At 38.1% G+C, this 26,416-nt stretch overlaps 1 protein-coding gene across 2 annotated transcripts in view; it reads left to right on the forward strand.

Moving 5' to 3' along the window:
• The window catches only part of RFTN1 (raftlin, lipid raft linker 1), a 95,720-nt gene that overhangs the window by 38,585 nt on the left and 30,719 nt on the right, over window positions 1-26,416 (forward strand). For both annotated transcript variants that reach the window (XM_085307508.1, XM_085307509.1), the window contains 2 exons: window positions 2,002-2,188; window positions 14,255-14,363. In XM_085307508.1, the coding sequence (XP_085163634.1) occupies window positions 2,002-2,188; window positions 14,255-14,363 (296 nt within the window). The remainder of the gene's footprint in view (window positions 1-2,001; window positions 2,189-14,254; window positions 14,364-26,416) is intronic.

The raw sequence follows: 26,416 nt of genomic DNA on the forward strand, positions 1-26,416 counted from the left end.
TACTTTTTTTTTTTTTTTTAGTTATTATTATTCAAGTGCTTATCCCAAAGCTCCAATTACATGTATTTTCACACCTTCCCCTTGCTTTTAGGGGGAAGCAAACACTCTGTAATGCTAATGAATAGGCCTTGGACCAGCTTTTCAAAGGCATGCGCAGAATATGCCAGATACTAGCTTCATATGCAAGGCAGACATGATCTTTCATAAATAGTAGTTAAAAATTGAAGCACCGTTGCCAGAATTAACATTATTGAATAGCGTTCAACCATTCCATTGTATCCAAGTAAAACCCTCATTTAGAAAGCTGTTCTAGCTTTCATATTCTTGTAATTAATAATATCGTTTGCAGCTCTAGGGGTCTCAGAATCTCTGTGCTGCRGAAGAAGACAGGAGAAAGGTGCTTCCAACCTCTGGGTTTCTTTCCCCACCTTTATCCCTGGCAGGGTCCAGTAAATAGCAGTCTGGTTTATTATTTGTTGTGCATTATTCATTGAGATATCTCTTTTTGTGACTCTCAAGTGATTTGTGTGAGGTTCCAGAAGTTAAAGCCATGTTRTCTGTCAATACACACGATGCTTGGCTTTCTCACTTTCTTTGCAGAAATAACAAAAAGGCTGCGTCTCGTAGTCCTTAGTCAAAAAGTTCCGGTTATCCTCTTCTGGAACGTGGTTTTATATGAAGAAAAAAAACGTACCGAGCACAGCTATTCCATTATTATTTAAATTATTCCTCTGTAATATTGGTTTGAATATTTATTAGTTTTTGATAACCTCTTTCATTATTCATAAAGGGTAGCCACGCAATTTGATGAAAAAAAGGAGTACAATGAAGCTTTATTTTGCACAGCTGGCATCTTCCRTACACACTCGTGCTTTTGTGATGAAGGTCCACGAGGGGCTGGGGACCTCCRCTCTGCCCTGCTGCTTGCAGCGCTCGGCTGCCCTTGGCTCCAGGGCTGGGAGGAAGCCCCCCAGCACCTCCCCACGCCGTGCGCTGGGGCGCAGGTGAGGGTGAAATGATGCATAGCTCCCAACAGAGCTGGGAGCGAAGGGGCAAAGGCTCCCGAAGAAAGATGCCTTTTCAGATCAGCTTTGAGAAAGATATGAAGGATTACGGAGGTGGAGAGAAACAGAAGGGAAGGTCGTAGCAGGTGATTTATGGGGTGTTCTTTCGCAGCCCCCCCAGGCTCTGAAGAAACGAGGGGAGCTGCTGTACTGAGGGCTGTGTACGTTTATAGGTCGTGCTCCTGGCAGTAGCAAGCACCACGTGGTGCATAGGAAGGCATAAAACCCCGCAGGAAGCAGATTGGGGAAAGATTAGTTTCACATCTTAGGTCTCATCCTCATCTCTAAATCGTCAAGGTTTGCTTCAGCCCTGAGGTGTAAGGCTTAGTATATGTTCTCAAAGGTTTAATAGGTTTAATATCTTTAATATCGCTGCCTGTATTCTGTGTAACCCTGTACACTCTTGTCATCACTACACCCACAAAGTGCTCTTGACATACCGGTAGGTATTTGCTCTCAACAACATTTTGTGTCAGTGATCCCCCAGTCTAAATAATACGGGTTTTGTGTACACGTGTACTTCCTTTTATTGCTTTTGCATTTGACTTCCTTGACTATCCCGTCTCTTGTGTTTTGTTTTTGGCTCATGGCGCACTCTCAGCAAATTGCATTGGTTTGATGACTATTAAAATTTAGAATTTCTTTTGACTACCCTGTATGTATTAAATCCTCCCCCTCAGCTCCCCCAGAATACAAGGTAAACATGGTATTTTAATGTCTTGATTCCTTGTTTAATTGCATGTCTTTCATGTGATAGTAACCCTTTGCTGAGACTGCTTAAAATCTGCAATACAAAATGGGCCTCAGGAAATTATAGGTCAGTTTCTATGATAATATTGCAGATCAATGTGAAGCTTGCTGGCCTCTGAAGAGCCTGGCTCTTGAGAAACGTGATAGTCTGGTGTAGGATTATTCACCAATTTCTTTTTGTTTCCAGCTGAGCTGCCAGGATCATCTGCAATCAAGCTTTCCTCCTTGCGTGATCTCCCAGCTCAGCTGCAAGAATTGTACCAACAGGGCTTCRTCTTGGCTGCTGTGCACCCTTTCGTGCAACCAACTGATGAAAAAGAGAAGACTCCCCAGGAACAAATCTTTAGGGCTGTGCTGATCAAGAAAACAGAAAGGTAAAGCACTTCCAGTGAACTGGGATAAAAATAGAAAATGTGATTTCCTGCTGAGTTTTGACCTACATCAGGAAATTATAGCAGTTTACTGTGCAAGACCTGATTTTTTTTTTATAGGGTTGACTAGGCTTAACATGTTCTTCATGTTTACAGTTCTTCTGCAATTTGGCAGACGACTCAGAGAGTAACAAGGTGAAATGCTCTGTATATTTTGGGATGCATTGTCACAAGAGGCAAGCAAACAAGCCTTGTGCCTGACAATTTGTGAGGATGGTCTAGSTGGCATCCTTTAGTAATTTACTGGATTAAATTAAGACAGATTAAATGTTTGCTTAGAAAAGGTGTATTTTGTGTTAGACAGTTACATTTAATGCAATTAATTTGAGCACTGCAATAGTGATGCATACTTTTAAGATTTATCTATAGATTTTAGGTCTCCTTTTCTTCTAAACCATACAGGTTCTTCTAATTTTTGAAACAATACAGACTCCTTAAATAAAAAGATGACTCTCTCTGGTTTATTCMGTGTCCTAAAACATATAAAGAATAATTTACATAAAGTCTGAAGGTGAATAAACAAGCTGATATACTGTTCTAATCTGATTAAAAAATCAGTAGAATGTGGTGTTAGCCAGTCCAAACAGAAATTCAAATATGAATATTTTAAACATATGTTAYGATTTTTAGTTAAGAATTTAACACATAAATGTAATGTTATCTGACTGCTCACAAGTCTGCAGCCACTWGTGTTTTTATGGCCAATCTGTGCAGTCTATCCACATGGGTTGTGCTCCCCAGTCCTCCTTTTTACCACGACCCTTACTAGAAGTTGAGGGATAATTCAACCTTCTTTGGTGATTCTTACCCCTCTCTTTCTACTGATGCTTCAAGGAAARGGTGTAACCATTTTTGACAGCTCCTTACGACCAGTATAATACCACCTTCAGTTTGCTTCAGCCTGACAGTCAATCATCACCAGCAATCACAGACAAGGGCAGACTTCAGTGTGTGACCTGAGGAAGAAAGTTCTTCGTTTCATTACCAAATCTTTTTCAGCATTAGATATTTCAGGCAAAATAATACTAAATGCAAAAGATAACTCTCATTTTACCTTGACTTGCTTTTAGTTTTATATATATGGAACTTCAGGCTGKCTTGCCTGGTTGGTTAAAGGTTTTCCAGTTTTATGCTCAAAGCATAAAATGTCTGGCTCAACTATAGATTTCTTGAGTAATACTGGGATTTGCTTACCTGTTTCTTGGACCTTACTTTTCCTGCCTGCAAATTCCCCCACTGCAAAAAATGAAAATATTTGTATGTATGCATTTGCCATGTTAAGTAAGCACTTAAGCACTTTTGATGGAGATAGAGGGCTCAGCRTCTTTCAGGGCTGAGCTGCAATGACAAGACAGGGAAAAGCAGCTCCTTCTAGCTGTAAGAATGTAAGTTATCTCGTCYCCAAGCCAGAGAGCTCAGGGTGTTGCTGTCTTGTGCTGTATCCAGTAGTTTACATCTGTGCAGAATTAATGTGAAACAGTACAAAATYGTAATTGCCTGCTCACTCACTTGGGTGCCAGTGTTTCTCACACATTTTAGACAGCTGTAAAAGACTGTACAAAATTAAAGACAGTAGAGAGTCTTGAACCAATTAGATTTCCTTCTACATTCACATTCCACTTCTTTCATTTTCTTATCTGTCATTTCTGAATGCCTAAGGAAGTCGAAGCGAATTGATGCAGTGGGGAAAAACCAGGCAAATTATAGGATGGAAAATGACACCARTTTGGTGTTTCTTGTAGTTTAAGTATTCCTGAGTTTTGCCGAGAGTGGGACACAAGCTGCTTTTGTAGTGTGTGGATGCAACGAATCTTTGAATTATCAAGCACAACGAAGAGAGATGGAGATTGCACTGATTTYGGGTGACCATAGTTGTGTAGAGAGCGGTTGTATTAGAAGCTGGAATCTGTCTTACTCCAATAACAACTGTAAAAAACAAAAAAAAGGAAAAAAGTTAGTGTTAATTTTTTAAATTAACCATTATCATTAGACTGCTAATGAAGTAAACAGTAACTGATATATCTTTCACTGAAGACAGTCTGTCTGTCATCTGTAGGCTGTCTCYGTCGTGAATGGAAGTTAAGGTCTGCTTAGGATATTTGATGATCAGATGAGCATTTATTTCTGACGTAAGATTTTCAGAGTGTAAGTAGTCCAGCTACACTTGTAGGCTCACTAGTAACATCATTTATGTTACACGAAGCAAGAAGCGGTCTCCTGCTGTTTACTCTGATGGTTGTGCCAGGCATTTGTAGAGGACTGAGAAGAAATCAAAGCTCTTCACCTTTGCACGGGGCCCAGCCTCAGGASTCCCGGCCGCTCTCTGCTGAACATCTGGCACCGTAGCTCCTCTGTCACTGCAGGTGCTTCACCACAGSTGGCTCCAGCACCATATCCTGTTCTCCAACAGATATTAAGTCCTGTTTTTTCACCTTGCTCTTTTTGTTGCCTGAAAAGAACGGGAATGAATGAAATTGTTGCATTAGTGTCTTTTTTGTTGGTAATGTCGCTTGTGTGTACACAGAGATAGAACTGAACGCTTGCATTAGTCTGTCTACTTTAATCAGTGTTATGCCTTTATGTGTCAGTTTTTGTTTTAAAATTAATCCTATTGATTCACATTTTGAAGGTTTTATGGTAGCATTGCCTCTCTATAGGTAAGAGCAGGCTGTGAAGTTACAGGCTGCAGCAGACGATGTGTGTCAGGAGCTGTGTGCTGCTGCCACTGTGAAATTTATGCTACCTTATTTTATCCAAGAATAAAATGGAAAAAATGGTGCTTAAGCATATTATATATTAATATTCATGAATAAAAATACTCATTAGTATTACTTCTTCTATTTTGCCATTTTCCTGGAGTTATAAAATGCTCCACATGAATTTGCAATGTCATTGTACATTTTCTGTTTCTTCTGAACARTTTATGTCTAATCTATGCTGATATCTCTTTGACTTCATTGTGTTAGCTACCTATTCATTCCTGGTAAATAAGTAAGTTAGTCATTCCTGCTATAGGACATTTAAGAAAAGACATTCCTAACATATATGGAAGCCATAAATGTAGAAAAGCAAGATTGGATACTTATCTTTTATATTATCTGTAACATTTCTAAGGGCATTTAAAAAAAATTAAATCAACAAAATCATTTGTACTGCAAAATGTGTCATGAGCAATTGAAGGGAATGAAGTAAATATATGTRTTTTCTTCTTTAGAAGTACTGGGTGTGAGGTACTATATCAAGTAGCTGGAGAACTTAGCTGTAGTTCTTGATAAATTTAATGTAATAAATTTAACTTTCATTTATTTCTGCAGCACCTGTGTGTGTCATGCACACTAATCAGTTGATTGGAATTGGTTTGGGACTCAGTGGAATAGATTAGGATAAAGGAATAATAATTTTAATACTCCTGCGAATACTCTTTCTCTTAAAGGAATAATAATCTTAATACTCCTGTGAATACTCCTTCTCTTGCTCTCCCACTCTCTCTCACTCTATTTCAATGAAATTTTTAATTAAGAAGTAGTCGACTGACTCCTTATTTTATTTTGTTTTCTTGCACTGTTTTGCTGACTGTGCCGTGTTCTGAGACACTCGGGGTTCTCAGAGAGGAGCTTTAATAAAAAGATGTGCGAAGAAGCATCTACAAGCCCCCGGTTTGCGAGGGTTTTTGCTGAATCCGAGGCTCCAGGCGTGAAGCGTAGCCCATGGCCTGCTGGCTCGCACTGATTCACACTTGAGAAGAGTTTATTCACGCTGATTGACGCTTGAAGAGCCTCAGCAAAAGGGACGTGCGGTGGTGTTCCGGGAAGCGAGAGCTTAGGATCACACATTCCTCCTCGCAAAGGGAGCGAGCACAGTCGATCCGTTTGGAAGGCTCTGGATAACCAAATACGAGTAGTAGCGCGCACGTCACTTCTGCCCCGCCAAGGAGCGGAATCGTTTGTTTTTCCTGCGTGCAGTAACCTTCCCTTTTTCACATTTTATTTCCGTTCTGCCTGCCTTTGAATCTCAGAAGCTCTGCGGAGGTGTCTTGGCACGTTGCTGTTCCTGACAGTCTATGGCTGTTGCAAAGAAATCCCCAAGTCAGCCTCTGAAGAGAACTGCAACAATCCGGAGCACAAAACTGCTTTAATTTGTTCATCTCCCAGCTCCCTTTAGTGTTGCCCTTAGACACCCCTGTCTGGTGTCTTCAAGGTCCAAAATTCGATGTYAGTTACGATGTTTGTCTTTGCCTTTCTGAACACTGTGCCCCAGAAAGCGAGCCACGTTCGCTCCTGCTAAGGCAGGCATGCGCTCCAGAGCCGTGAACTGTTTGCTTAGAATAATTCTTGCATATTTGCAGATGCCTTATTTTACAATAATAGAGTGAAGTAGGCGAAATAATTTGGATTCCAGTGAGGTCTTTCTCTCTATGGTTCCATATATCTCTTTAGACATATCCTTTTATAGATTTTGCCTCCAATCAGTAAAGCGATCATCGAGGAAACATTGCCATCCATGTCAGACTACATAATAAGATTTAAGAATAATTTTTTTTAGGCTRGACTTTTATGTTTACCTCCAACAACTTTGCAGCTGTTCTCCCTTACTGCAAAATAATGAGGTGTCAGGTGTTTATGATATACTTTATGAGATGATTCTGATTCTATTTTTATAATTTCCTCATATCCATTAATCATTATGAAATGCAAGCTTTCATTACTTGGCCAAAAATAATTTTATTTATCTACAAAGGAATTTGACAGACTGGGTTCAAAAGTTCAATAGCAAAACATTTTTTTTTTTTTTTTTTTTTTACTGTTAGGCAATTTTATTTCCAAATGATAGCACCTTCTGAGATATAGTTAAGTCCCTATGTCCCCTATGTCACTTAAAGTCTGGTTTCTACAACAGACTGGAAAATTTTAAGTAGCGTCATTTAAATGTAAATGCAAGAGATTGAAATGACTTATGCGTGAAATGAATAAAACAAGACAGTAGTCACTGTGTTGTTTCTTTTATGCTAGGTTCTCATTTCCACTTGTCAGTGTCCACTTGGTATTTGCTTACTTACATTGACAGTATTGTAGAAAATGTTTATGGTAGGAAAACTGAAGGTTTGGGGCAGCAAGAGGAAACAGGAGGAAGTCTTGATTTTTCACATCTGGAGGACTGACTCTTTCATGCCTTCTTTTCCAGTTGGACCCTTTTGAATAGTAATGAACAGCTTCTTTTTCCATGAAAGGAAGGAAAACTATGTTATTCCAAGGAATTTATGAAGTATGAATGGACATCATTGGGATTAAGCAAAGCTTCTGTAAGCGTTTTCYATTATGAAATCATGTGTTGATCCTCTAATGTATAGATTTACGTATTTGGTAACTGAATTTTGCCTTCTGAAGGTGAAGGAAAATGTTTCTAGAAATATTTAAACAATTCATCAAATTTCTGATTCTGAACTGTTTCAGAAACGCATTCTAGAAAAATACTTTTTTCTTCAAACTTTTTTGATAGCTACTAGGAGCAGGATGTTCTTACTCTGACTTCAGGCAGAATTTAGCTGATAGAGCCCTGAGCCGTGATGAATGCTTTTATTTGGCAAGCCTGTACCTTGAGTTTCCTTGGATTTTCCACGCAGAAATTTTCCATGCCAGATTTAATTTCCAGGGGCGCGTCACTCCTTGTAACACACGTGCAGYGACCTCAGCGCGCGCACCCATATCGCCTGCGTGCCCCGCTCTGGTGTCGTCTGCTCCCTTGACACGGGTGCAACCCCTGGCCTCCYCTGCCTCATTGGTAAAGATGCTAAACCCAACAGATCCCACGGCAGGTCTCCGTGGTACTCCTGCTTGCTGTTGGCCTCCAAGAAGATCATGACCCCTTAGCCACAGCTCTCTGAGCCCAACCATGCAACCAATTTTTTACCCGTCTAGTTGTCCACCTATCCGGACTCCAGTGTCCTAACTTGGATACAAGAGTATAGCGGGAGCCTGTGTCAAACTGCCTTGCTGAATCACCATGAAAGATGCCACCGCTCTCTCCTCATCCACAAATCCGGTCATTTTATCATCAAAGGCAATCAGGTTGGTCGGGTGTGTTTTACTCTTGCTAAGTCCCTGCTGGTTGTTCCCAGCCCCCTTCCTCTCCCTCATGTGCCCAGCAGTGCGCTACCAAAGATCTCTGCAGAAATGTGGGAACTCCATGCTAAGGCTTTTCAAAATAGCGCAGAATGGCAGAAATTATTGATGATCTCCCTAAGTGCTCTTTTGCTTGCCTGAGTTGGAGAAAACAGATACTTTGCATTGGATACAACATATTTTTAACTTAAATGTATATGCTTGTCTCTGTTACRTATTTGATTTTCATGTAAGTTTTAGGCTGGAGGATAGCAAATCTCTGACCCTGCCTTCATGAGCATTAGGATCAAACGCATTTTGTGTGCGTATGTAGTGTATGTTGTTGCTCTCAGCAGGCTCATTTCAGCTTGCTGGAAGGAAGAATAATATTTATTGCATACCTGAGAATCAACAGATATCTTCCTTTAGCTCAAGGGACAATAGCCAGAGTTTTTAAACCTTGTTGTTTGTTTCAAGTTCAAAGAAATACATATTTCCTCACAAGGGCTTTTGACATTGACCCAAAATAAATGTTCTTTCATCAGTGTTCTCAAAATTATAAATATTGCACATTAAAAAAAGCCTATGTATCCATACATGCCTAAATTTTTCTTAAGAAACTAATGTTGCCATCAAAAAAGTTCATGAATTTTACTGTCAGGTAAAATTTATTCTATTGGTAAAGCTTCCTGTATAAGAAAGTTCCTACTAAAGAAAATTCTTAGAAAACAAAGTTAAGATAACAAATCAGTAAATTATAGAAATCTATGTGTTTGTTGGGTAGGCATCATAAAATTTGTGGAGCCTTTAATTGTTCAGTTCTTGGATTGCAGTTAAGAGAAGTTTGCCAGTTTTTTTAACTTAGAATTTTACATATACCAATGTATCTGGTTATGTTAAGCCTCTTGATGTGTATTTATTTACAAYAGTTGTTTATAAATGTATGGTTTTATTTTGAAACAGAAACTTTTCTGTTATTAAATTATTTCTGTGTGATGGAAAACGTTATTTTCTCAGAACTACACTTCTAACATAATTTTAATCAAATAATCATTATTTTAGAGTGTATCCTCAGTTTAAAAGTGTACTTTTGGCTTTTAGAATTCATGGATATGGAGAACTTGGAAGGCCAAACATTGGCTCCTTTTTTTCCTTCTCATGTCTGAAAAGGGTTGTAATTCCAGTTTGTTGGATGCCACTAAATTGTCAGGTTTAATAGTTAGTGCCCAAGTTACTGGTTCTTAGTCCTGGCATTTAGTTTTTTCCTAAACAGATAAAACCCACCAATGTAAACAAAGACCTACATTAATGTATATGAGCATATTTTACTTGAAAGCATGGAAAAGTAGCTTTTGGTAAGGTACAGTATTTCTAATACAGATATACTGGTACTCTACAGCTGGTAATGGTTTATTTACCATGAAATGGTGCTTAACTGCAAACAGCTGTGCAGGAAATGACAGCCTACTGAAACAACAGTCATAAAATATTTTTGGSCAGCAGACTTCCAATTATAAGTGAAAATCTTATTTATTTTATGTATTTTCTTCTCCTGTAATGGCACCGGAGGCCCTAATTAGGATTCAGGACACTGTTCCTTTAGGTCAGTGCTCCTCAGCAGCACGGCAGGGTACTCGCTCTGAGCGGTGCCAGGGCGGCCTGGCCTCCCCCTCTGCTATTTACCATCCCAGGCTGAAGATTCCCCGTGCTAGTCACTAAGGGCAGTGACAAAAATCCCCCTTTTCCATAAAACCAGTCAAGGAGAACAAAGAGCAAGGTGCACAGAAAGGAAGAAGAATAAGTAGAAGCCCAGGGAGCACAGTACCAGCTTCTCCAAGATACCACAGTATCCAGGTGTGCTGCTTTCAAAGCAGAGACATTTTTTAATTAACTCAGGATTTTTTTATTAGGAGAACGAAGGCAGTAAAATCAAATGTTTGGAGACACTGAAGGGAGGAAGGCTGRGTTTTCCAGCCTAGGATAGAGGGAAAACTCCAGGAGATACATTATTGCTAAGTGTACATCAAGGAGAAAGGGAAAGTCTTTCGAACGATTRAGGCTTATATAAACTGATAAACTAATCTCAGCATTTCTCTTTTTATTGAGAAATATGGTAGGAAGATGGAAACGAATTTTATTTAAAACTGTTGCTTTAATTTTGAAGTATTTTATACACTGAACACCCAGTAACCCACTAAACACCATGCTATAAAATCATTAAGAGATCCAGTGTGTGGATTATTAGGTTATTTCTCATATGATGAATATCAGTTCTTCACCAGAAGAAAAGAAGGGTATACAAGGGTAGGGGCTGCAGGACAAGACTGAAATCAGGAGACCTGCTTTTAGCCTGCAGGAGGCTTTACTTTTCCTCTGCTGTGTATGATTGTGATAAACGTGCCTGGTTTTGGAGTCCTAATTCACAATCTCTAAGGAAAGTAGTCCTGAAAGTAGACCCATTAAATTAATAAAACCAATAATGTAATAATTTCTGATCATTTTAGGACTTACCTGTACCTAATTTAGCTATATAGATATACTAATAATACTTGAAAGGCATAATGAGAAAGTTTTAACATATTTATGAAATGCTTCATGATTGTTAAATGAAATGCACTCTGTATTGCAGAGAGGCTGGAAGGAATTTCTTACCCACCTGGATTAGTTCAGAAAATTATTTTTGTGGTCTATAAAATCTAATACCATTTATTATTTTTATGTGGAAAGCTATGGCTTTTGTTTTGTTTTGTTTTTGACAGAAGGCTCTGAATTTTTCCTAAAGAGAGAAAAACTACCAATATAGACAAAGACTGCATTTAACATATGTGAACATATTTTACTTGAAAGCATGGAAAAACAGCTTTTGGTAATATACAGTACTTCTATTTGAGGCTAACTAAAGATTTTATGGCCTTTAGCAGGTTCTGTTATGCGTGTTCCATAATATAATGTTCGTAGCAGACTGCAGTGGTATTTGAAACAATTACTTTCATGAGCCAAGAACAAAGGTAGCCCTCAGACTCTTACAGGAAGAATTCACTATCTTCTGTTCTCTTAAATATTTACAAGCAGCAAGAAAATTTCAAGTTAAGTGCTTGTTAAAGGGGAAAAAAATAAACAGGTCRTTTTAACCAGTTCCAGTGAGAATTACTCTATTTTTATGCATACAATCTGTATCTCCAGTAACTCATTCCTTTGAAAGAATCTGAAGTTGGAAGTAGGTCTTCAGATAAACTGCGCAAGATCAGAGTCCAGAAAGCTGTTGAGATGAAGGAATGGAATTGGGAGAGAGTAGATCAAGGGTAAACTTCCCTCTTACTAGTATGTGTGTATCAACCTTAGCTTTATAGCTTGGAAAGAGTTTGTTTTTACAGATTACTAATTCTTTTAAATGTGAAAATACAGTATTTGCTGTTCTTTTGGAGCAATTGGAGTAGTAAAATTTTATGTTTTTAAAAGTATTTAAAAACAGTGCCATTTGCATGAGGACTGTGCCTGACAGCTATGTGAAAAACAAACTTTGGCAGAAGAGTGGACACAAGAAGGATTTTGCCTCTGYGTGTGCTCCATTTTTCCTGTTAGTGGGCCTCATTTTAAATAAGCATGGATAGCATAGCACATACTTCATTTTTGTGATCTGATATCGTAACTTTGAATCTAAATGGTATTATAGCAAGGTCTCTGGAGCTGGCTGGCTTCTTCAGCCAGCCTGGCTTGGCACTAGGTTGGCTTCCCCAGCAAAGGAGCTGGCTAAATTGTCAGTGGAAGACCTGGAAGACCTTTGGTCCTCATGTTTTTAAAGGCTTAGTGTTCTCTTTGAAAAAATGGGATTAGTTGTCTAAAAAGGGCTTGGTTTTGTACTACCTGTTCTTAGTAACTCACTCTCGGTTTGTTGTAACTGAAGCACTGGGAACTTGTGTTTATTCCATTTGATATTGTGTGGACTTTGCATTGCAATACTGAGTGTCCGTTTCAATGGTCTGTTGGCTGGTAGAGCATTAGAAAGCCTTAGCTCATACTTACTTCTATCTGGAACACATTCCAAATAGTACTACTCAGATTTTAGAAAAAAAAATGCAGGTATAACACTGTGTGCTCTGACAGCAAGACTTTAAGTGTATTTTTACCTTATTGAAGAGTAATTAATCTGTGATGGAAGATCTGCAAAGAATAGATTATCATATCTAGATTTTTTTGTAGACGATTAAACATGATTGCCTGCAGCTCATGTGCTGTCCCTCATAAAATGATTTTTTTCTTTCTGCACAACAACTTGTTTTTGGTTGCTTAAATGAATCTTTGTACTCCTATTACAGAGGTTGTAGTTGGATACTTTTTGCCCCTCAGTARTGATTACTGTAAATCCTGAAAAGATGTTTGGAGAGTTTCCATGGACGGCATGTTTTGTTAAGATTGATTGTTCAGAGTCAAGAAAAAAAAAGACCACAAATTATGAGAAGAACCTAAAAAGCAGGGGAAGAAAACAAGTAGAAATAGAGCCTTGATGTTTTTGAACATGATACTTCAATGGTTTCTCAGAGTGGTACTGCATATCCTGTGTATAAGTGAGATATGAGAAATGAAGTGGATATAATGCCTGTTTGAAGGTGGGAGGATGAAGTACAGAATACACTGTCATGTGATACGCTTCGAAAATTTATGCAGTATTGCCTAGGAAACACACTTCCAGTTTGTACTTGGCAGCCTACGCATCTCATGGTTCTGAGTAACTGCTAGTGTCTCCGGAAAGCCCCTGGGACCATCGGTGGCTGATGCGTGTTTTACATGTCATGCGATCTCAGTGCTCAGAACAGTCCATATTTTACACAGAAATGCTTTTGCAAGCATGGGTTGCAAAACCCATGTTCTGTTGTTTCACTGCTTCCTCATCTGAGTCTCAGTTCAAGCTTATATTTTGCCCCTTTCTTCCTGCCTGGCATCTACCCAATATACCAAGTGACTGCTGGCCAGGATTAGTGCTTTACTTGAAATGATAGCTTTTGATGCACCATATAGGATGTTAACGTAATTACTTTATTACTTTTCCCAAGAATTATAGGCTAGCTTTTCTTTTCACATATTCCTCTATGTGTTTTCCTAAGGAACTCGTAAAACAAATGGTTCTCTAGATTCCCCATATTGCTGAAGCATGGTAATTTCCTTGCATGGGAGTCTGGAGGGGGCTGCARCTGCCTTCTGTAGCACTGTTTTGCAGTGCAAGCCTATGGACTGTTTCTCAAAATCATGCGGGATAACTTCCAAACTTGCCCGTGGCATGTTTTGACCTGTWTCATGCTTTCACGGCACTCTTCTTTGTTCAGCAATGTATACGGCAGATGCAGCATGCTTTGAATTAGTTTAGGAGTCAGTGTCTTCTAAAAGGGAAAGAATTGCGGGTGTAACTTTGTATTTCTAGGCTATGTAGGTAGGCCCCTGATTTTTAAATGTTAACTTCAGAATGATGATAGATGAGAAGATTTCTTCAGCTACTGYCCATAAAGCACCTTCTAAATCTTTTAAATTAGTCACTTCTCTCCCTTATAATGGACTAAGAGACTCGCTTTCCGTATAAGAAGGCAGGTGTTTTAGGCTGTTCTGCTGGGCGTCCGTCAGTCGGTTGTATTGAAACCTCCTTTCTGCATATTCTGAGTTACATGTACTTGTGCATCTCTGTGGTACTGGCCATGGATAGATGCTGGATAGACAAAGTGTGTCTTGGACAAAGAAAGAAGTATGGGAGTCCCATCCCTAGGAAACTGGTGAGACATGGTAGGTTGTCAGAACTGTGCTGAAATCAATGGAGTGAATGTAATAGAGGCAAAATTTTGTTTGAATGTGAGAAATATTCATAAAGAGGATTCCTGGGTGTCCAATTCTAATAAGAGAAACTGTTTTTTTTTTTTCTCTTTAGATCTTCAAAAGGTGATGTCCATAGTGAAGGATATATCTTGGAGGTAGAGTGCTGCTCCTCTTTAAATCAACTTTCAGACAAAAAGGAGATACCTGATTTTATTAAGAAAGTGAGTAAAAAAAGCAACTTTAAAAAGTACAGTATGCTTTYGTTTGGACTATCATTACTACTGCTAGTTTTGTCAGTCTTCAAAAGGAATATATGTACTTCATGCACTTGGAAWCTTCACTAGACTCTGATGTTCTTTTGTGATTTTAGGTATCTGAATAGCAAATACACTTAGCAGAGAAACAGGTTATTAATCATAATATTATGAGAAAATCATTTGCAGTATCACAGGAGAATAAYCTATCACAGATGATAATCAGCTAATTTACCATTGTAGAAGACAATTCTGTAATAGTGTAAATACTCTAAGCTGAAACAATATATGTTATTGCCAYTTTAGTGTCAAAATATCCTGTTGGTTAAAATGCCTATTAACTCCCAGAATGCCCTAGATTATTTAAGTTTGGTTTCAATATCACCTGAAATTAGCAGTTAGAGAACGTACTTCTAAACTAATGCCCTTTGTCATCCAGAGTGCTATTGGTTTCAACAAACTTTTATGTATGTTGGAGAATTTGAAGATAACCCTGAAATTCTTTATTTGTCTTTATTTGCTGCCTTCTTTTTAATATTACTTTTGATAATGTAATACTCTGCCAGACTGGAAATAAACAAGTTATGTCCATGTTAGACAAGGTAAGCTCTTTGTTTATATTTCAAATTCTGCTGTGTCCCATTGCACATTATAAAACCCAGCAATACTATGTTTACATAGCCACATGGCATGAGAATATTGTGAATAGTTTTACACCTCTAGCTTTCATCCAATAGTAATAGCAATAAAGAAATTTTACAGAGTAAACTTTCAGCACAGGCTGTGTGGATTTACTAAGGACTCAGCTTGCCAGCTTGCCAGACTGATGTCTAATTCTTATTAATTGTACAAATTGGATTAAGGATAATACAGATATGCCTATCTGGTCATCATCATACTTAAAGATGAACTTTTCCAAACACTTTCTGCTTTTGGAAAGTTTGRCTCTGCTTCAGACTGTTGTTTCTCGAGTTTATTGCTATTACACGTTTATTCTCACAATATATTGGATTATTTCAATCTGTTCACACTTAGGTAAAACTGGAGTAATGCTTATGTAATGCTTGTGTATGAGTTTCCAGATGTTTAATCTGGTTCTTTAGTTCTTTGAGCCTATCTGTCATAACTAGTAGTAAGATTTTATGTCATTCTAATAGAAGATTTTTTTGCATTTGTATCCTCAGAGAGTGTATGGCTAACATAAAACAAAATGATGATCCAGGAGTCAACCTGTTTCTGTAAATATTCAGTTCTGAGGCTCTTTAGAATGCTTTTCTAGACATAGAAATCTTTCTGTTAGTAGAAGCCATTGTATTATTGGGTTATAAAGGTGTCTTTTTGAAATACAATCATTTAAATTTTAATAGCTAAAAATTTATATTTACTGTTTCTCTGTAGTCTGAGAATGTCACTCATCCTCGGATGTTCTTTGATGTAGAGGAGTTTGAAGTTCTTTGAAGCTGTTGCTGTCGAGTGTGTGCAGTGTCACTGTCTATCTGATTAAAGATGCTGTGAAAGTCTCAATACTTTTATGTAAATCTAACTCAGGAAACAGGATTTGTTTGGGAGTAGGAATTAATTGTCATATTAACTAATTTGTCAGAGCAACAAAAATGTCCATTGCTTTTGAGGGCAAATAAAACATGTTTACAAACAAAATAAAAAATAAGGGAAGTTCTTCAACGAAAGTAGGAACAAACAGCTGTTAGGGCAATTGCTCACTTTCAAAAAAGAACAACCCTATAATTCTCTAACTGTGGAATACAGTTAAAGTTAATAGTGTGTTGTAATTGAGTAGTCAAACAYTTGATCATGGACTTTTTCRTTAGAAATGTTTTTACTGTTTTGCTGATTTACAGGTTTACCATCTTACTGCCTTGCAATTTACTGTATTTTTAAAAAAGATAGTAAGTAGAACACCCATATTTTCAAAATAAACTTACAAGTCAAAATTTTATCCAAGTATGAATTTGCTAGAAAAACATGCTCTACACTGAGAAAATTAATATTAATTTTATTGTGGATTGCTGAGCAAGTATCATTAACATGGAGTTTGAACAAAGGTACAATTTTGATAACTTCTTTTCTAAATTGACTTTTTGTTGCATTGCAAATGCTGTGTGTCATAGTGAATATTAATGGCTTGCTCCTGGCAAACACAAAATAATTTGCAGTGGCATACAATGTAGGTGATCACTTTTTTCTTCTTCTATAGCTACATGTGAATGTTTAAGAGTAGTGAAGTGGAAACAAAGAAATTATTTCACCTAGAGAAAGAAATTACCAGAATACTGTCTTGATTATAAAGCCTTTTAAAAATGCCGGAGRAGGCCCTTCACTCAAATCTGTGTTCTGTTGTTGAGAACCTTCTGTGCTTGGGGTCTCTGCCCAAATTCTCTACTCTTTTCTGTACATTTTGGCTACTGTTGTGGTTTCTGACTGTGGCAAGAGCCGTGGRAGACAGGAGATGGTTAAGTGCTGGGGACAAAGTTGCTCTTCCTATACGTTAAAATCATGTTTACGTAAACATGTGCTGTTTGTTCGTTCATATGAACGTGGTTCTAGTTTTGGGATTGGTATTATGTAGCTTTCTGGCAAAGGAAGAAATAACCTAGCCACCATATATGTACACGGATGCTGCGCTGGTGTTAGCACTCGTTTCTTTTGCTCTCAGGCAAAACACATGGAGATTAAAGATTTGCTCTTCTGCTTTTTAATGAGTGAAGCTAAGTTTCTTATCTGAACTTCTAATCACTGTGGCTGAGGTGATTCCAAAGCGGTTGCAACTCATAAATGTTCCTTCTAAGATTTCATATTATGATTTATGTCTCATGTAAAATAGGATAGCCTTTAATCGTTTCCGTAGTTGCTCTCTGTTTCTGTGTATTCTGTTATCTTTTTTCATCTGAGAATGTCCTCATGAATATGCTGAGAGTAGTAAGGAAAGGAGAAGCCAGGGTGATATCCCAAGGAAAGAGTTATTTTGGATATGTAGCATATGTGAATTCCAAATATGTTTCTCATGACCTTTGCTTTTTACATCAATCTGACTTACATTCTCTAGAATTACTGTAATAAGCAGAAGATTTATATTCTTATGGTCTTGTCACTGGGGTGTTAATGAATGRTTAGGAAATGGAGGATAGTTTATGTATCATTTCTGCTCAGTTCTGACTTTTTAAAATTTAGGAAGAACATCTTTGTATCCTTTGATGCATGGGCTAATAATGCTCTGTCAGAAGGAAATTGTGGTATATTAAATTCTTTCAGTTTTATCCCACTGCAGAATTTATATTTCTTGTCCCTGTAGACTCTTTCTTCTTCCCTAGGGAAGTACAAGAAGCAGAGAAAAGTGCGATTTAAAAATCCTATTTCTTAACTGAAACCCGAATGGTTTCATCTTCCCTCTATCTTYGTGACTAGAGAGGAACCTTTCCTTGCTACTTTGTCCTTATTTTACATGACTCAGAAATTAGACTAGTTTCTTCCAACAAACTGAAGGCCATAGAGATGGGTAATGGGTTGTGTGCTTTCAAAAGTGCATCAGTTCAGGTATGTACAGCTTGAAATATGATTCCTGTGTTGAAACACCTGTGTAATGCTTATCTTGTAAAACAGCTGGACTGTTTTGAAAGGAAGGCCGACTTTGTAAGGAGTTACTAATTAATGTATGTTACTACTGAGACATTTAAACCTCCTTTGAGTGTAATCACACTATTCAGAAAGGTAATGTTCTTCTGAGTGGTCCTTTGCCCCTGTCCTTTATCTGCCCTCACTCTTTTGTAGGAAATGGCAGAAAGGAGACTGGCTAAGCAGTTGCGTAAAGAACCGCTGTAAGGTCCAGACAACTCAAGGTAGCTCTCACAAGCACGTTCCTCCACAKCCAAGTTTTATTAAGATGCTTCTTCCCCTACTCCTATTTTTTCCCCTTTGTTCATCTGTAGCTATTTTGCTGTTAACAAGATAACTGTTGTCTTACTTTCCTCTTCTTACGTTCCTTACTGTGCTTCTTTCTCAGGAGAGTCATTTTTAATACTGTGGCTCTAACTGGTGAAGAGTTTTGTGTTAGCATAGCTGCTCAGAGAAGTTAATTCTGCAGTTTTATTGCATTACTGGGTAGAAGCAAGGCTGGAGTATTTAGAAAGATCTCTGTTTCTACCACAAAATAGATGTAAAATGCTGATACGGATTCCAAAACATCAAGAGCTTTTTAGATCTTTTCTATAGGTGTTCGTAGTCAGGGGAATGTTTCAGCCCAGGTATGATTTGTAATTTTATTTACTATGTGTTTAATAGCATCAGAATGAACTTTTGTTTTCTATAGTCAAAACCAGGCACTTTCGCATATCAATGTAGTATGTGAAAGTGATGCTAAATGATTTTGTACTCTCAACTTCTCTCTTCAGCATCCAACTATGAAAGGGCAAGAAGAAGTGGAAGACTGGAAATGTGTCATAATACAAATATGTCCGTAATAACATGTATTTTATATAGAATTTCCTGCAGGCTATACTCTCAGAGCAAGTGGTAGCAACGGATAGAAAGGGGGAAAATGGATCTTTAGTATTGGTCGCAAGATCATTCTTCAGATGAATAAAGTTTGAATTTACTTCTGCGGTTAGAAAATGACCCTTTTGGAGTACTGTTCATTACTTAGAAGGATTACTTACCTAGATATGCTCTCAGTTTCTTTTCAAATCATTTCCATTCTTAAACCAAAAAAATCCCACCCAAAAACCTTCACTCTCAAGGGCGTTTGCAAAAGAACAATACAACATTTATTTCTTTAGCACATTGTAGTGAAAACCGTCTCTGGGCACTTAGCTGACTGCTTTGTTTTCTGCATGTTTTCAGTGCAAGCTGAACTCTATTTTATTTTTGTTTAAGTATTTGGATCTGAGAAATAGATACAGTCATGAAGCAAAAGTTAAAACAGCATCAATGGTTCAGCTGTTTGTGATCTGCTGTGATAATATTTATTAAAGTGCATTTTGTTAATGTTTTGTAAGTGTATATAAAACAAGAAATGGTAAAAAATAGGATATACTGTATTTTAAACAGCCTGGTGTGAAGGGGAACATCTGTTCCTGGTTAAGCTTCTTTCAACTTGTGTTCTTTTGACTAAGCCGTGTAAGAGTGATGTTGATACACATCTTCCATGAACATTGCAAAACTATTTTCAGGGCTCTCCCAGGAGCCTGGTTGTGCTTTTATAATCCTTTGCCCCCAGCAGCTTTCCGGCTCATCCTCTTGACCAAGATAAAAATAGATGTTATAAAGTATGTAGTCCGTGTTTTCAATGATACCACTTCTGTCTGGTGGGAAAAATAGAAAATTGCTTTTGTTTATAACAGTAAATGTGATAATATCTCATACTGTGCTAAAACAAAGTATGGGCAAATTATTCAAATTGTAATTTTGGCAACAAGTAGCAGAGGGCATGACAAAACAATGTGACATTTTAAAAAAACTTTGTTTTATAAAAGATAAAGTGTTCCCAGCAAATTAAACTTTAAGTCTGTAAGTTTGAGACTGAGTTCTTAACATTTAAAATATTCCTCTTGGCCAGTAACTCCTGCTTCTCCCCCCCCCCATTGTTTTGGACAAAGATGCACTAAACCAATGTGTTGGTTTTGATTAGCATCAGTGCTGGCTGATCACAAACAAGGAACAAGAGCATGTTTCCTCATGTTCTACAGAGAAGGCTGAATTACGTTTGTCCAGCTAATATTGTTGTTAAATACAGAGATCAGCCATACATCTCTATAAATCTTTATTTCCTCTTGCTTATGTTCCTCCATTAGTTTAGAAGCTTCTCTCAAAAGATTCGTGTGCCACACATTGCCTGCGTTTTGAAACTGCAGTGCAAATAACTGTGCTCCGGAGCAAAGTTTTGGGACATAGTTTGTACAGTCTCTTGCAGATCACTGTTCAGCATATCAAGGCTCTGGGTTGAATAAGCATAGGATGACTGCTGTGCAGCAGTTTATCCTAGGCCTAAAACAAATTTTAAGGAGTAAATCTTAGATTGTGTGGGTACATTCAGGAGTTTTTTTCAGCACATAGGACAAGGACAGCAGGACTCAGGTGTGCTGTGATAGCTTTTGGGCAGTTACTAGAGTCACTAACGCTCTGTAGCCTGTGCCAGCTGATGTTCTCCCTTTGCTAGCTCTGTGGAGTAACAGATAAGATAAAAATTTGAAAAGAATCATTGCACATGAGGCCACAGAGCCAGGGTGGTTCCCAAAGCTATAGTCTACAGAGAGTACACAGACAGTAGTAATTGCACTGCCCTGCGCTGTGCATGTAGTGCATTTATGTTACCCTAAGAAATGGTTGGGTAGATGAAGGAAACTGGTGAGGAATTTTGTAATTCAGTTGTTTCTCTAGTCYCCATATTGGTTGTGGTAGCAGGAGACATACAGCTTGCTGTAACTTAATATCTCTTGGCAGCAATACGTCAAGAGCCTGTCTTCTGTGGTATTCAGCATAGCAGTTGGTTGCAGTGGATTCTGGCTTCAGTACCAGTTCCCTGTTCTGCTTGTAGCTTTCAGTTCTCATCTGAAGAGTATATTATCAACAGGCATGTTTTAAAACTGTAGAGCTCACTTTCTTTTCCCTGTTCAATGCCTTGGTGTGCTCTACAGCAAATACAACAGGAGCTGAAGGTGTCCAGTTAATGGTTCTGTTGGCTGGGCCATGTACGGCAAAGCTGGAAAATCAACGTGTATCTGATTCTTCAAGAAATTGATTAGATTTTATTTTCGTTTTTTTTGGGGGGACTCTACCATTTTGTCTTGGATCTACTAACTTCATGCTAATAGCCTTACCTGAATCTCCGAAGTGCTAAAACTCTGGACAAGGTTTCAAATGGATGTTTCAATGTCAACATTGTCAACAATACTGTGTAAAGGAAGACGCTGTGGTTTGGGATTATGGTAACATTTTTTAGTGCACTGCTCCAGTGTTTTATCGCAGATGGTCTATTTTAGTGTAATTGAAACTGAAAATAATTGATTATTTGAAAGTCTGAGTGGAGAGTGGGATTTGACTTTCTAAAAGCTACACCTATATTTACTTATATTTGCAAAAGCATGAAATATCTTTCTCAAATTCAGAGTCAAATAGGTCAGTGCAAACTGGAAAAGGATAAGAATTTATGAGAAGTAAAGGCCCAAATGACAGAACTTCTCAATCAGAAAGGTTATGGGGTCTGAACATCTGCAAATGCTGSTGGAGAGTTTCGAAGTAACAACATAGAGAACTGTTTAGCAGATGCTGCTTTGTTGTTTGATTAGTAGAATTATCTTTTTTTGTAACTTAGAGATGCAAAAATGCCAAAGATATGGTTCTGAGTTATTTAGAAATAACTAAAACCTTCYTTCAGACCATTAGTTAAGCTTAGCTGGTTTTAAAATAAGCAATGATTTCTTGCTGACTGTTGTTGTCTTCCCAGGAAGGTGCATGTCAGACCTGTAGAAAACATCAGAGGCACACGAAAAGCCTCTCTTAATTTTAAACATCTGTTTTCAGAATGAGCAAATTAAAAGGGAAATGTTCAGTCCTTGTTGATGCAGCATGTACTACTAAATATTAATGAAGGAGGACACAGTTGGAAAACTGCAGTCTAGAACAGCCTTTTCCAGTTCCTCTCCTTGGCATACAAAACTCCTCGAACCACAAGATAATGTTTGTTGCCTGAAGATCCCTTGTGCTATGTCTGTTGTCAAAATAAATCTCTTTAAATTTTAAAGGAAGGTAGAAAAACACAGTGATCTTGTTTCTGGTGCACGTTACGAGATCTGATACTTCTAACATTAGTCTTTAGAAACAGCAGACAAGTATTTCTTTTATTAGCTAAGACAGCGCATGCTTGGTTTAAAAAAGTTTTAGAAGGCTTTGAGCAAAATTAACCCAGCTGCTGTTTCAGAGGCCGTGTATTTTCCCATCAGTAGGACTAAATAGCAGTACTCCTTCACTTAGTTCATTACAGGGCTAATTGCTGGTCACCACTAAGCAATGTCTTTCCTTGATCCAGATGCATTTTTGTTACCAGTGTTCTTGGTAAATTATTTCTCTCATTTGTTTTCGTATTAGTAACAATCCCACCTAGCTGGTTGCTACCATTTTTGTATTAAAAGAAGTAATACATAGCAAGCTTATGAATAAAATGATTGCTCCTGATGACAAAGTTCTGAAGATATTTTGATCTGGATCATCAGGAAGTGTAAGCCTTGAGACCATTTAGGACTTCTGTAACCTCAAGTGTCCTGATGGCAGTAGTAAAACTACTTTTACGCTGGATGGATGCCAAAAACTTCCAGCTCCTGGCATCCAAGAGTTAAGAGCAATTTATAACACTTGTCTTATTAAATCAATTGTTTGAAAATCCTTATCCAGGAGAGAGGTTTTTKTTATTAAATTGCTCTGCTGCAATTCCCATGTTTATTGATGTAGGTGGAATATATCCTGAACTTGCTGGAAGTGATTGACTCGCTCTGTGTCATCCCATGGGAGAAATGCACACAATTGCATTGCAAGCAATTACAGAAGCTGGCAGAGGTATATCATGTTGTTCAGCACAGTATCTATACCTTGGAGTTTCTGAATTTATAATACTATCCTGGTCACTGTAAATAGGAGATTATTTTGGAGCTCATAATGCAACAATAAGCACAATCACAGACAAAACTTGGAATGAACTTGCCAAGTGTCTTTATTCTAAATAGATTTGAAAAGAAAAGCTGTCTGTACCTGTTCAAAATGACTTTTCAGTCTGTAATGTCCAAACTTCTGCCATGGTTGTGATGCCTATAGTTTAAAAACAAGTAGTTTTCAGAAAAGAGGATTTCATCATTCAGCTGTACTGTTGCAGACTGTAGTTTTCTAGAGCTTTAAATTAGACTGTCAGCTATTTTCTTATTAGATGGAAAGCCTTCAAGGGAACTAGAAATGGTTAAAAAGATGGGCCACAAATTTGCTACATGAGCCTAATGTCTAGTGACACTGCTTTGTGCTGCTGCTTGTTCCTTTTTTTCCAAATGCAGTATAAAAGTAGTGGTCAGTCACTTATGAGATAAACAATAACAATTCACAAATGTTAAGAAATGTTAACATTACTGTCTCCAGCTAAAATTCAATTAAGGTAGTGACATCAGGGGTTTGACACAGTGCGTGTTCCAATTTCTACCAGAGTTAGTGGGAGACTTGATATTTGTTTCACAGATAGCGAAGGCTAAACCTGTCATTTTTACCCCTCAGGGAAAATGCCAAGTTTCTAATCAAGCAAATTACAGAGATGATATTAAATTCTGTAACTACCTCGGCCCTCCATACACGTGAAATTTCACCTCTTCTTTAAACAGATTCTATTTTTAAATTGGCGTAGATCCAATTTGATACATGCCAGTTATAAATTGATTTAGATGTACCCACTTAGGGATTTACCCAGATTAAAATAAATGAGTTAAGTTCTGTTTCTGTTGTTAAACGATGCCATCTTTTGTGATGGGAACCTGCCCTTTTGTTTGTGGTCTATGTCATCCCTGAAGCACTTTGTTAGGCACTAAAAATGTTTCTGTTTCTATCCAGGGAAAGAACCAAAGAATTTTTTTTTATTACCTTGTTGGAATTTCCCTTTTAAAGAAAGTCCCAAGCTCTAAAGAACAATTAAAATAAATTAAAAAAAAAAAAAAAGAATAAAATAATTGAAATGACTATGGGGCACCAAGTATAAGGACATTTTTATTTTAGCTTTATTCTGATGTGGCAAATGGTGGAAATGCACTTCTTTGGCTTTTTATGCGTTTTCCTTCTCGTTTAGTACTGCAGCTGAAGAGGAGGATCTTTTGCCTGTAGTACTTTGGACTGGTGCGTAAGGACAACTGCTTGTGATGGTCATTCCATCTGCAACGTGCCCTGCGCGAGCCTCTCCGAACCACGCTCTTCCCATCAGCCCAGTTCTACCCCTGCTTTCTCCCATATATTTCCTTCTTCCTGCTTCCACATATCTCATTTGCTGGAGTGTTTTTCCCGCTGGCTGGTGTTCTGCTTTGGACGCAGTTGCCTATGTGCACCAGCGTCGGCTGCCTTAGCCTGTCGGGGTATTGAGGTCCGGGCTTCTGGTTTGAGTCTGGGGGTCTTCGTTGTTTCTTCATAGCAGCTCCTCTTTCTGAGTAAAGTTGTAAAACGAAGTGTCTCATTATGTGCCAGAAGGTTTTACTTGACGTCCCTRAAGCTTTTTGAGTGAAGTGACGCTGTGTCACTCCTCCGGTGAGGGGGTCCGGCACTAATGTATACTGTGTCGTATTTCAAAGATGCAGTCAGTCACCCTGGCCACATACAGAGCAATAGCAGAAGGAAACTGTGTCCCTCTTCATCGTAATTTCCTTGGAGGCACTGCCAAAGATCTACCCTGGCCTTTCAAGAGGAGCTTGTCCCTGGTAGCCTCTCAGGAGTGTCTCTGAAGGCTGCCTCTCTGGCTTGACTTCGGTTCTTACGCACGTGAAGTAATCCTCCTAAATTTCTATGCAATTTGGGGAACTTGCAAAAGTGCATTTCTTCAGCAAGATCTTCAGGGACAGCACTGGTGAGGTTTGCTTTATTCAAGAGCTAAGCTTCGGCTCTCCTCCCCCTTCACCCTACCTCAGTGCCTTCAGAGGGAACTGCTGGCATTCAGGCTGTAGTAGCCCATAACCCAGCTCCATCCTGGTTGTGGATATTCTTATCAGGGTATTGCTTGAGCTACCTGAGCTCAGACTGTCTTACTCCCTTTCATTCTGCAAAGAGAAATAGGACTTTTAAACAAACTGCAGGAACAAGGTGTAGTAGTAACAACAAAACTTAGCCTTGTGTGTCCTGAATCCATCATATATTTTAAGTTAATAGTTTTAAATAATGCTGGATGATGGGCAACTGTAACCAAAGTTAAGACTAAAACAACGGCTTTTTCATACTCTGAAAAAGTAAGCCTCTGAATGTATGAGGTATTTTTCTGAACTGCGGTTACTGAGTAAAGGCAGTTGTAAATATATCAAATACAGGAACTTTAAATTTGTASTGGATAGGAAAATTCATTTTGGATATACAAACAACTAAAATTTTGTACTATTTGGATTCTCAACAGGATGCCTAAAAATCAAATTGCCTTTATTTTTAATCTGAAAATGTTAAGGCTTCATTTTTAATTTCTGCTGAGAGCTAGCCCCTTCATGTTTTTATGGAAAGTTGGAAAGAAAGACTGCAGCTGCTGATACATGACTTTGCTGTTCTGAAGCTTATATTGTGCTATTGATGTAACATTTCCTGCTCTTTTGGCTTTATTGAAAATAACAAGATGCTTGATCCTCCCTTATGTAATCCCAAAAATTTGATATAAAGGTTTAAATAAGATAATATATCCTATGTACTGCTGATTAATATGTTTGAAAAGGGCCTTGAAGGTGCATTCGGTTTTTCCGATATTACTACTGCTGTAGTATTAGACAAATACAGCTTAGACTGTCACTCTGTCCTTAGTTCCTCCTCTTCTGCTTCTGAAAACAAGAGTGCCTCAAGATCAGGTATTTCTTAGAATAAATACGTTTTTTCTTCCAGTGTGCCAAGACTGCAATGCACAGTAGGTACAACAGCTGCGAAAGCTGTTCTCACCAGATCGCAGCGTGGGAGAGCCTCGTGTGGGTTGACATGCAATGTTTCAGGACCAATAAAATTACTTTGCGTGTACTATCCCCAAAACTCTTAGCAGTTACATTTCTATAATTAGCTGCCCTGCAACCTACTGAACAAATGTAGTTTTGATTAGTGATGATAAATTAACTGAATTCSTAACAGTATCTGTCAAGGACTGTATAAAAAAGTATTTGTAAAATTGCAACAGGAAGTAGGGCATTAAGCATARTATGAAACTGTCTATCATTGACATTCACTTAAACCTTGCTGAGCGAGCCAGCTTTGTACTAACTGAACTTCCTGTGTAGAAAAACATCCATTTGATAAGGATTCTGTTAGTAGTATTTTAT

The sequence above is a fragment of the Rhea americana genome, unplaced genomic scaffold (assembly GCF_003343005.1).
Source record: "Rhea americana isolate MKP2758 unplaced genomic scaffold, rheAme1 scaffold_26, whole genome shotgun sequence".
NCBI classification, from domain to species: Eukaryota; Metazoa; Chordata; class Aves; order Rheiformes; family Rheidae; genus Rhea; species Rhea americana.